This window comes from Ranitomeya imitator, chromosome 4 (assembly GCF_032444005.1).
Source record: "Ranitomeya imitator isolate aRanImi1 chromosome 4, aRanImi1.pri, whole genome shotgun sequence".
Lineage (NCBI taxonomy): Eukaryota > Metazoa > Chordata > Amphibia > Anura > Dendrobatidae > Ranitomeya > Ranitomeya imitator.
The window spans coordinates 652,759,205-652,772,139 of record NC_091285.1 but is presented as its reverse complement, the minus strand read 5'-3'; the positions used below and the strand labels follow the sequence as shown (position 1 = coordinate 652,772,139).

At 47.2% G+C, this 12,935-nt stretch overlaps 1 protein-coding gene across 2 annotated transcripts in view; it reads right to left on the bottom strand.

The window, feature by feature from the left end:
* Positions 1-12,935, bottom strand: part of LPAR2 (lysophosphatidic acid receptor 2) — a 65,615-nt gene that overhangs the window by 24,681 nt on the left and 27,999 nt on the right. Inside the window, exon 1 of one of the 2 annotated variants that reach the window (XM_069767034.1) lies at positions 3,899-4,043. The exons of the other annotated variant lie outside the window; for it this stretch is intronic. Coding sequence (XP_069623135.1) covers positions 3,899-3,908 — 10 coding nt within the window. The 5' untranslated portion in view covers positions 3,909-4,043. Of the gene's footprint in view, positions 1-3,898; positions 4,044-12,935 lie in introns of those variants that run through there. 2 annotated transcript variants of the gene reach the window in all.

The following is a 12,935-nucleotide window of genomic DNA, read 5'->3' as shown; positions in this document are numbered from 1 at the left end:
AGACAATAGCATCATTTTATCTCTGTCTTCCATTCTCCGGCCCTTTTCTCTACTCCTGACAACACCACAATCAAGTTCTGCAAGTTAATTAAGGCACAAACATGCAAATGAGTGACACGCATCAGGAACAATGCTCAGTCATCTAAAATGGAGAAGGGACAGAAGGTTTGTCAAATGAGGTTGTGGTGAATTTACATACACAGATATCTGACCAATTCCTATCAGATTAGCCCAAAATTGGTGTCTGCAAATGGATATTTGAAGTGAACCTGCCCTGTTCCGAAACACTGCAGATATACCATCCTAGAGCTGCCTGGTTGCCTTACTGAAAGCGCTGCTACCGGGAGAAAATGAACCGGTTTTCAGTCACAGAAGCGTGCAGGCCTGACTATAGTCACTGGTCACTGTGTGTGGCAGCTGCAATCACCGTCCTGGCACTTTGATTGACAGCTCGCTCTGCAGATCATCTATGCAAAGCAAGCTGTCAATCAAAATGGTAGGGAGTGGTTACATCGGCAGCACACAGTATAATGAGTATAATGTAGCCACTCCGTGCACACCCCTGTGACCGAAAGTCGGCAGCTCCTGGTAGGAAAGAAGTTAATTTTCCAGTAGCTGCACTTTCAGTAAGGGGACCAGGCAGCATTCTAATGCTGTTATCCTGCAGATTGATCCTATATCTGCTGGTAAATAGCATTTTGGGGCATGACAAGGTTTCCCTTGACTGAAAGCTGTCTTATCGGCCAGAAAATTGGTCTGACGTTCTTAAAATTGTGTCTGGTGAACACAATGATTGTAGCGTATAAACAGATATCTAAAAGACAACCTCATCCCAAGTAACAGGAAGGTTTCATCCATGGGTGTAAATGGAGAAGTTCAGATCAATTTCATTATCTGTGAGGCTGTTGAGTTTTGTGTCAGGAAGCTGCAGCCAGTTCGTATATCACGGTCCATATACGATATCTTAATTCGGTCTTAGAGTTGTAGATTCCCAACAACCGGAGAACCACCATTCGGAAATCATATACAGTATGCACTGAACAAAGGTGGAAGGTGAGTTGTAGATTCCCAACTACCAAAGAACCACCAGTCGGAGACCATGTATGTACTGCATAAAGGTGGAAGGTGAGTTGTAGATTCCCAACTACCAAAGAACCACCAGTCGGAGACCATGTATGTACTGCATAAAGGTGGAAGGTGAGTTGTAGATTCCCAACCACAAGAGAACCACCAGTTGAAGACCATGTATGTATTGCACAAAGGTGGGAGGTTAGATGTAGATTCCCAATTACCGCAGAACCACCAGTCGGACACCATGTATGTACTGCACAAAGGTGGCAGGTGTGTTGTACATTCCCAACTACCAGATAACCACCAGTCGGAGACAATGTATGTACTGCACAAAGGTTGGAAGGCACAAAGGTTGGAAGGTGAGTTGTAGATTCCCAATCACCAGAAAAACACCAGTCGAAGACCATGTATGTATTGCACAAAGGTGGGAGGCGAGTTGTAGATTCCCAACTATCGGAGAACCACCAGTCGGAGACCATGTATGTACTGCACAAAGGTGAAAGGTGAGTTGTATATTCCCAACTACTGAAGAATCATCAGTCAGAGACCATCTATGTCATGCACAAAGGTGGCAGGTGAGTTGTAGATTTCCAACTACCTGAGAACCATCAGTCGGAGACTATGTATGTAATGCACAAAAGGGGCATGGGAGTTGTAGATTCCCAAATACCCGAGAACCATTAGTCGGAGACCAGGTATGTAATGCACAAAGGTGTAAGGTAAGTTGTAGACTCCCAATTACCTGAGAACCATTAGTCGGAGACCAGGTATGTAATGCACAAAGGTGGCAGGTGAGTTGTAGATTCGCAACTACCCGAGAACCATCAGTCGGAGACCAGGTATGTACTGCACAAAGGTGGCAGGTGAGTTGTAGATTCCTAACTACCAGAGAACCATCAATTGGAGACCAGGTATGTAATGCACAAAGGGGGCAGGGGAGTTGTAGATTCCCAACTACCCGAGAACCATCAATCGGAGACCAGGTGTGTCATGCACAAAGGGGGCAGGGGAGTTGTAGATTCCAAACTGCACAAATGTGACAGGTCCTGCATGCTCTTTTAAGCGAAAGGGGACAAACCCTACCTGAGGACCCATTTATGAATGTTAATAGATATCTAGAAAAGCCTTTGTCTAACCAGACAAGAACAGTGGGGACAGACAATGATTAGACACAACAGTAGCTGCACACAAGAGATAAGATTGGAGGTGACTGCCCGGCTCCATACTACATATATCTATCTTCTAGAGGCCAGGGAGGTGCAGTAATCACATTTTCTGTCTACACCAAGGGTTTCCAACCTGTGCGACATGCTGGGATTAGTAGTTTCACAACCTAAGCTAACATACAATGCCTGGAATATTATTATCTCTCCCGTATATGTATGTAAATAGTTCTGGCATTTATAGATCTGGTAATAAAGTAGTAACAGGGAATTTTTCTTCACTTTCTGTATATCTGTAAAAGAACACTATGGTTGAATTGACTGGCTGATAATTGCAGTACAGAAAAGAGAGCAAACCTCGAGAGACTACAGATTTCTCGAGGCGCAAAATTTGCATTTAGTCCCATACAAGCGCCTAGTATTGATGAATGACAGGACAAACAGAAACTATGGTGGTGAAATGTGCATTCACCATGTATATGAGTGGGAAGCAGGAGGGGCTCATTACTAGAGAACTACCAAACAACCCTTTCCCATAATAGCCTACAGCAACACATAGGATTCACTGGAAGTTGGCAGGAAATCCACAATGGTTGCTCAAACCAAGTAGTAAAAGCGCTCAGCCCTCCCCATGGGCAAAATAGTGTAGTGCTGCACTCTATGGCACAAACTTAAGAGATGGGTCTCAGGACCTTACAACCACTTTTTTGATTGAAGCAACTTCCAAGGCTTTGAAAAATGTGATCGAAGTCACGCCAAAACAGCGCACAAGGCGAGGATTCATGTGGACCCTTCCCAGAGGAGAGGGTCCCCAATAAATCATCCCCGTCCCTCCGAGCCAGAAGGCCACAGCGAGGGTCAGGGATCTTCGATGCTCTCCCTAGTCGAGGCCGGGGGAGAGCCGTTTTCGTGCTCCCAGCGTCCAACCAGACTGCCACTCTAATGTAGCTAGGAGCCCGGTTTCATGTTGGTTTCTCAGCCCAAAGCTGACCGGACCTTCGACCTTACAACCACTACAATATATAAACAATTATTTAATGGTTTACTTCCATTTTATAGGAGGTCTCCAGACCAAATAAATACTAGTGCAGGACCTGAGGGGGCAGGACATGGTTGTGAGAGCACAAATAAGAGTGTCCCTGCACCATGCTCCACCCCCTCGGGGCCCTACGCTAAGTATACCATAAATATTCCGGTTTTGCCTGTGATGCTCCTTTAAAAAAACATGAAAAAATCATATTCGGAAGTCTCATCTTAAACATAAGAATATGGCACATATCATGCCGACAAAAGAGCGAGACTCAGCTGAGCCTACACACCAATGTACATTTCTTCACACGGCTCATAATAACCTGCATACAGATAAAACATAGGTATTTGTATAGGTATTACACCTACAATAACCTCCGATCAGTTACCTCCTGTATTCCTAGAAGCCTCTGCCACCAAATACAGATCGCTGCCAACCCAATATCCCACTTGCTTCGCAACAACAATGGTGACCCAAAGACCTTGGCGCAGACCCTTTGACGTTGGCTTCTCCTTCACCTCTGGACTCTGTGCCCCTCACAGTCCACTCCTATGTCCTATACTACAAGGTGTAGATCTGTCCTCCTTCTCTAGCCATACCCCAATCTTCTATGAGCCTCCAGCTCTACTCTTACCACTGTTCATGGAGGTAGAAGTCACCCTGTAGTTGCCCTCGGCTCCTTACGTCCTTCCATTAGGTCCCAACAAGCAGCATCTCCTCCCCCTGTGAGGTACACAGCATAACTCCTGATATACAAGCCACTGCCTGCCGGTACAGTCCTGATTATTTCCAAATACCAGCTACCAGTAAGGTGTGACAGGAGGGAGGAACTCACCTTTGCAGAGGAGCACACCTCTCTGTCTATGCTCAGGTTACAGTTAACACAATCCTGACTGGAAAAGACATTAGGACAACCTGTGCAAATCTGTCTGATGGGACCACACTGTATAAGGTTCCTTAGCACATTGGTACAGGCCACCATGGGCTACGAGACTGAACCACGCATGGTCCTTCAGCCCAGATGATGACAATGTTCACTAATGTAATAGTAAGACACAGGACTATGCTATGCATGGTTCCTCAAACCAATGGATGAGTGGGTACTACATCAGTGGATAACAAGACTATACCATGCATGTTCCCTCAGCCTGATGGATGGCAATATTCACTAAGTAATATAGTAGTAGGACACAGGACTGTGCTATGCATGGTTCCTTAACCCAATGGACGAGTAAGTACTACATCAGTGGATCACAAGACTACACACAATGAATGTTCCCTCAGCCCGATGAAAGGTAAAAGTCACCATGTACCAACAATGAGGTACAAGACTGAACCCGGCATGATCCCCAAGTCCAATGGATGGCAACAATTCACCAAGTAGTGCAGTAGTGGGTCAAATGTCTGCAAAAAAAATCAGACACGTCCAAATTGGTCAGAATCACCACTCAAAATACGAGTCTATTAGTCCATAAACATGAACATCATGGACAGCACAGTTATGCCATCTGTCTACATTCCCTCAGCTCAATGAAAAGCAAAAGCCCTCATGTAACCTAGCAGTGGACTATGAAAAGTGCATAGTCCCCAGTCCACGGCATAACAAGTGTAGTGGTCAGCTATGAGACTGCAGTAAGCATTGTCTTCCAACCTACTGCCTGGTAATAGTCATCATGTAGCATAGCGATGGGCTATGACATCGCACCATGCAGTTTCTCAGCCCATTGTAAGGTGATATCAACCGCGTAGCATAGAAGTGAACTATGAGATTGCAGCCCACGTGGCTCCACTGGCCATTGTACAGCAAAAGTCACCATGTGGTACAGCAGGAAGAAAGCGACACCACGATTTCTATGAAAGCCATGGAGAAAGGAGAGCCATTGCTGACACTGTGGCTAAGGCTTCTTTCACACTTGCGTCATCTGGCGGCCGTCACGATGCGTCAGCGCGACGTATCGACGTATGTGTCAAAAATAGTGAAAAAGGGATGCAACGCATACAGTATTTCGACGGATCCGCTAGACGTTCCGTCGAAAAACTGGATCCGTTGCATCTGTCTTGTCCATTTTACCATCCGTTTCATCCATTTTTTTGATGGATCCGTTTTAAGGGAAACCTATATATTGACTGTTTTTACACCCCATCTTTGACAGGGTTTAGAGAAAGTGGCAGAGATGGAAGGAGTGCTTATGAAGATTGCGACCATATGTTCTGATGTTATTTTTGAGACCAATAGGCTGGCAATAATAGATCACAGGCGCACGCAAACACACACAGATTCTGGCTGGCTTCTGGCTGGATGCTGGCAGGAGTCTTGCTGGCACATCTGGGGGTGACGCCCCAGGCCAGGTTTATATAGATTTGCGGCTGTCTGGCCAATTGGCTACTAAATCCTGATTCTGAGCATGCTCAGTGTAAAAAAAACGTATTCCAGCACTGGATTCCGTCATACGACGTGTCACGACGGATCCTGCGTCCATAGGCTTCCATTCTAGCCAACGACATATGCCGCAGGATCCGTCGCGATACGTTTTTCCAACGCAGACAAAAATGTTACATTGGACGTTTTTTCCAGACGACGGTCCGCCAAATTCCGACGGATCCAGTGCACGACGAACAAAATGTGTGGCCATACGTTGCGATCCGTCGCTAATACAAGTCTATGGGAAAAAAACGCATAATGCGGGCACATTTGCAGGATACGTTTTTTTCCCAAAACGACGCATTGCGACGGAGGCCAAACGACGGTGACTACCTCTTGAAGTTCATCAAGAGAATGCCAAGAGTGTGCAAAGCAGTCATCAAAGCAAAAGGTGGCTACTTTGAAGAACCTAGAATATAAGACATATTTTCAGTTGTTTCACACTTTTTTGTTAAGTATATAAATGCACATGTGTTAATTCATAGTTTTGATGCCTTCAGTGTGAATGTACAATTTTCATAGTAATGAAAATACAGAAAAATCTTTGAATGAGAAGGTGCGTCCAAAGTTTTGGTCTGTACTGTATGTTCTGTTGTATGTGCTATATGTTGTATGTTCTGTTGTATGTACTGTATGTCATATGTTGCATGTACTGTTGTATGTTGTATGGACTGTTGTATGTCATATGTACTGTTGTATGTTCTGTATGTCATATGTTGTATGTACTGTTGTTTGTCATATGTACCGTTATATGTTGTATGTACTGTTGTATGTGCTTTATGTTGTATGCTCTGTTGTATGTTGTATGTATTGTTGCATGTTCTGTATGTCATATGTTGTATGTACTGTTATATGTTGTATGTACTGTTGTTTGTCATATGTACCGTTATATGTTGTATGTACTGTTGTATGTGCTTTATGTTGTATGCTCTGTTGTATGTTGTATGTATTGTTGCATGTTCTGTATGTCATATGTTGTATGTACTTGTTATATGTTGTATGTACTGTATGTGTGTATGTGCTTTTTTTTTTTACATTCAACACATTAGCCGGTTGATGGGATACTACTGTCCCATCATTGGCTAATGTGTAAATCACTGTCACTGTAGCAGGCATAGCCCAATAGGACTTGTAGTCCCATCGGACGATGCCTGCACGCACACACACACACACCCGAAGACCCCCACACACAGCCCCACAGACCCCCGACAGCCCCGCACAGACCCCCACACAGAACCCCAACAGCCCCGGCAGCACTGTACAGACCCCCGGCAGCCCCGCACAGACCCCCGACAGCCCCAGCAGACCCCCGCACAGACCCCCGACAGTCCCGCACAGACTCCCGACAGCCCCACACAGCCCCAGCAGCCCCACACAGACCCCCGACAGCCATGCACAGACCCCCGACAGCCCCGCACAGCCCCCCTGCAGCCCCAGCAGACCTCTGGCACCCCCGCACAGACCCCCGGAAGCCCCGCACAGACCCCCGACAGCCCCAGCAGACCCCCGACAGCCCCGCACAGACCCCCAACGGCCCCGGCAGACCCCAGACAGCCCCGCACAGACCCCCGACGGTCCCGCACAGACCCACACAGACCCCCGACAGCCCCGCACAGTCCCCTGAAAGCCCCACACAGCCCCCTGGCAGCCCCGCACAGACCCCCGGCAGCCCCGCACAGACCCCCGACAGCCCCGGCAGACCCTCGACAGCCCCACACAGACCTCGGACAGCCCCGCACAGACCCCCGACAGCCCCGCACATGCACCGGCAGACCCTTGCAGACCCACTGACAGCCCACAGACCCCGCCCGCACACACATAAACGCAGTCACAGCCCACACTCCGCCCACACACTTCCCTCCTCCCGATCTGCAGCATTTCATCTGCAGCTAAACCGCAGATCTTTTTTACATCTGCGGTTTTGCTGCAGATGTGCCTGACTCAATGCAAGTCAATGGGTGCAGAAACGCTGCAGATCCGCACAAAGAATTGACATGCTGCGGAAAAAACAATGCTGCGTTTCCGCGCGTTTTTTTCCCGCACCATGTGCACAGCGGATTTGGTTTTCCATAGGTTTACATGGTACTGTACACCGCATGGGAAACTGCTGCTTATCCGCAGCGTCAAAAACGCTGCGGATCCGCGGTAAAATCCGCAACGTGTGAACATGGCCTTAAACGGCGCCGGAGGTAAGTATAGGTATTTTTATTTTAACAGGGCAAACACTTGGCAGATTGATGAGGGGTTATTCGAGTAGCGGACAACCGCTTTAATGGCAAATGTGCACACGCTAATTAAACACTGCTGGAAATCTGATGACAATTGTTAAAATTGTTTAGCATCTCTTCTCTCTTCATACAGGTAAACATATCATTCAAGCTCTGAGCTGAAATATCCTGCATGTCTATTGCTCCAGTCCCTGACAGCAAGCAGCTTGGATGGGATCTGAGTCATTCTATTTTCGGCATTGAATCCTGCATGTATCTATATATGTTATTCATCCTATTATGCATTTGTTTGTGTTTATAGATATTTAATCTGACTTTTGCATGTCCTTAGGCTTGGTTCCCATTGCCCAATGCGGCCACATTAAAAACATTGGGTTAGCGCAACCAGCTTGCGCTAGCGCTAAACGGGTTGCACTAACGCAATGTGACCCTAGCCTCACTCAGAGAGAGATCACATAACTGTTTCAAAGCGGTTTATGATCCATGTAGACCTGGACATTTGTTTATCTGATCACTACATTTATTGTGTCCTGTTGTCTCAACTGAGTTAAGGTACCGTCACACTGGACGATATCGCTAGCGATCCGTGACGTTGCAGCGTCCTCGCTAGCGATATCGTCCAGTGTGACAGGCAGCAGCGATCAGGCCCCTGCTGTGATATCGCTGGTCGGGGCAGAAAGGCCAGCACTTTGTTTCGTCGCTCTCCCGCTGACATCGCTGAATCGGCGTGTGTGACGCCGATTCAGCGATGTCTTCGCTGGTAACCAGGGTAAACATCGGGTTACTAAGCGCAGGGCCGCGCTTAGTAACCCGATGTTTACCCTGGTTACCATCGTTAAAGTAAAAAAAACAACCACTACATACTTACCTACCGCTGTCTGTCCTCCGGCGCTCTGCTTCTCTGCACTGGCTGTGAGCGCCGGGCAGCCGGAAAGCAGAGCGGTGACGTCACCGCTCTGCTTTCCGGCCGCTGTGCTCACAGTCAGTGCAGGAAGCAGAGCGCCGGGGACAGACAGCGGTAGGTAAGTATGTAGTGGTTGTTTTTTTTACTTTAACGATGGTAACCAGGGTAAACATCGGGTTACTAAGCGCGGCCCTGCGCTTAGTAACCCGATGTTTACCCTGGTTACCGGCATCGTTGGTCGCTGGAGAGCGGTCTGTGTGACAGCTCTCCAGCGACCAAACAGCGACGCTGCAGCGATCCGGATCGTTGTTGGTATCGCTGCAGCGTCGCTTAGAGTGACGGTACCTTTAGATTGAGTGCTAATGAGCTTTAACACAAAAAAAAAAAAAAGGGAGATCTAAGGGCTAGCCTTCTATAAATGTAGACTTAGCTTGGGGATGCATTCGTGCACTGTTATTCGTGTATTTTTATTCAAAGTACTTTTTTTCTAAGTACTCGGCAGTTATAACATGGCAGTTAGACAGGGCAGGAGACAGGTAAGACAATCTAAATCTAATCCATATTCACTTGAAACAGCACAAATACTCACCATATTTATTTGTATAATCTATTTCCTGGTTGTCGCATTCACTCACATTCACCGCCCTTGCATTCACTCTCTATACTCCATCCATATCGGCCCCTCTGTCCTTGCCTCTCCTATGTATAGCACTCATGCTCTGTTCACATTGCTTAACAGCACAGATCCATTCAGTCCCACCATCCAACACAAGAGACACTCTCACAAATCACTTAACCATCTGCTCACTCTTTCGATCCTCCTTCTCCAAGTCGCTGGAGACATCTCTCCAAACCCCGGCCCCCCATGTTATAGCCAGTCAAACCTCCCAATTGCTACACCCAGAAACCCCTCTAACCTTATTAATATTCCCTGCATGCCTTCTGTCTCTTTGAATTGTGCCCTTTGGAATTCTCGCTCTGTGTGTAATAAACTCTCCTTCATTCATGACTTCTTCCTTTCTAATTCTCTTAATCTCCTGGCTCTTACTGAAACCTGGATCCATCAGTCAGACACCACCGCTGCTGCTGCTCTTTCATATGGTGGACTACATTTTTCTCATACCCCAAGATCGGACAACAGAGCAGGTGGAGGCGTTGGTCTGCTCCTTTCACCCAAATGTACTTTCCAAGTTATCCCCCAAGTACCCTCACTTGTCTTCCCTTCCTTTAAGGTCCATGTGGTCAGACTCTACGTCCCCTTCTCCATGCGAGTGGCGGTGGTGTATCGTCCTCCCGGCCCCTCTCATCAGTTCCTGGATCACTTTGCCACCTGGCTTCCACACTTTCTCTCCTGTGACACCCCCACCCTTATCATGGGTGATTTCAACATCCCCATTGCCTCTCCCCTCTCCCCATCTGCTTCTCACCTTTTATCTCTATTCTCCTCTTTCGGCCTCTCGCAGCATACTAACTCTCCAACACATGAAGATGGAAACTCCCTTGACTTGGTCTTCTCCCGGCTTTGCTCAGTGGATGATTTCACAAACTCCCCTCTCCCACTCTCTGACCACAACCTTCTTTCATTCTCTATCAAGAACTGCCATCCCGCTCAGGTCACCCCCACTTTCCACATTTATAGAAACATACAGGCCATTAACACCCAGAAACTTATGAAGAACTTGCAGTCCTCATTGGCCCCAATCTTCTCCATCTCATGTCCTGATTCTGCTCTGAAGCATTACAATGAAACCCTGCAAAGTGCTCTGGATGAAGCTGCTCCTCCTATACATAAAACAACTCGGCACAGACGGCAACAACCGTGGCACACGCTGCAAACACGTTTCCTGCAGCGGTGCTCCAGGTGCGCAGAACGTCTGTGGAGAAAATCTAATCTACCCGAAGATTTCATCCATTATAAGTTCATGCTAAAGACATACAATTCTGCCCTTCACCTCTCCAAACAAACCTACTTCAACACCCTCATCACCTCCCTGTCCAATAACCCTAAACGTCTCTTTGACACGTTCCAGTCCCTACTCAACCCAAGAGAGCAGGCCCCAACCACGGATCTCCGTGCTGACGATCTGGCCAATTACTTCAAAGAAAAAATTGACCACATTCGACAGGAAATCATCTCCCAATCTCTTCATACCATGCACTGTCCTCCCTCCCCCACTGCATCTAGTTCACTCTCTGACTTTGAAGCAGTTACAGAAGAAGAAGTAAGCAGGCTCCTTGCATCTTCTCGCCCGACCACTTGCACCAGTGACCCCATTCCGTCACATCTCCTCCAGTCCCTTTCCCCGGCTGTCACCTCTCACCTAACAAAAATATTCAACCTTTCCCTCACTTCCGGTATTTTTCCCTCCTCATTTAAGCATGCCATCATACATCCATTACTTAAAAAACCATCCCTCGATCAAAACTGTGCCGCTAATTATAGACCTGTCTCTAATCTTCCCTTCATCTCTAAACTCCTCGAACGCCTGGTCCACTCCCGTCTTACCCGCTATCTCTCAGATAACTCTCTTCTCGACCCTCTTCAATCTGGCTTCCGCTCTTTACACTCTACTGAAACTGCCCTCACTAAAGTCTCTAATGACCTACTAACAGCTAAATCTAATGGTCACTACTCCATGCTAATTCTCTTGGATCTCTCTGCAGCATTCGATACTGTGGATCATCAGCTCCTCCTCACTATGCTCCGCTCCATCGGCCTCAAGGACACCGTTCTCTCCTGGTTCTCCTCCTATCTCTCTGACCGTTCCTTCACTGTATCTTTTGCTGGTTCCTTCTCCTCTCACCTTCCCCTTACTGATGGGGTTCCTCAAGGATCAGTCCTAGGCCCCCTACTCTTCTCGTTGTATACTGCCCCTATTAGACAAACAATCAGTAGATTTGGTTTCCAGTACCATCTCTATGCTGACGACACCCAATTATACACCTCTTCTCCTGTTGTCACGCCGACCTTTTTAGAAAACACCAGTGATTGTCTTACCGCTGTCTCTAACATCATGTCCTCCCTCTATCTGAAACTAAACCTGTCAAAAACTGAACTCCTCGTGTTCTCTCCCTCTACTAACCTACCTTTGCCTGACATTGCCATCTCCGTGTGCGGTTCCACCATTACTCCAAAGCAACATGCCCGCTGCCTTGGGGTCATCCTTGATTCTGACCTTTCATTCACCCCCCACATCCGATCACTGGCTCGCTCTTCTTACCTGCATCTCAAAAACATTTCTAGAATTCGCCCTTTTCTTACTTTTGACTCTGCAAAAACTCTTACTGTTTCACTTATTCATTCTCGTCTGGACTATTGTAACTCTCTACTAATCGGCCTCCCTCTTGCAAAACTCTCCCAGCTCCAATCTGTCCTGAATGCTGCAGCCAGGATCATATTCCTCACCAACCGTTACACCGATGCCTCTACCCTGTGCCAGTCCTTACACTGGCTACCCATCCACTCCAGAATCCAGTACAAAACTACTACCCTCATCCACAAAGCACTTCATGGCTCAGCACCACCCTACATCTCCTCTCTGGTCTCAGTCTACCACCCTACCCGTGCCCTCCGCTCCGCTAATGACCTCAGGTTAGCATCCTCAATAATCAGAACCTCCCACTCCCGTCTCCAAGACTTTACACGTGCTGCGCCGATTCTTTGGAATGCACTACCTAGGTTAATACGATTAATCCCCAATCCCCACAGTTTTAAGCGTACCCTAAAAACTCATTTGTTCAGACTGGCCTACCGTCTCAATGCATTAACCTAACGATCCCTGTGTGGCCTATTTAAAAAAAAAAAAAACATAACATAATCAGGTTCCTCGCATCATGTTCTCATTCACTTTATGCAGTTAATAGCCCTCTGTGTCTGTACTGCTACATACTTAGGCAGTTAACTGGTTCATGCAGCTTTACATGAACACCCGAGCCTTACACTATGGCCGGTCCGAATAACTAAAGCAATTGTTACCATCCACCTCTCGTGTCTCCCCTTTTCCTCATAGTTTGTAAGCTTGCGAGCAGCAGGGCCCTCATGCCTCCTGGTATCTGTTTTGAACTGTATTTCTGTTATGCTGTAATGTCTATTGTCTGTACAAGTCTCCTCTATAAT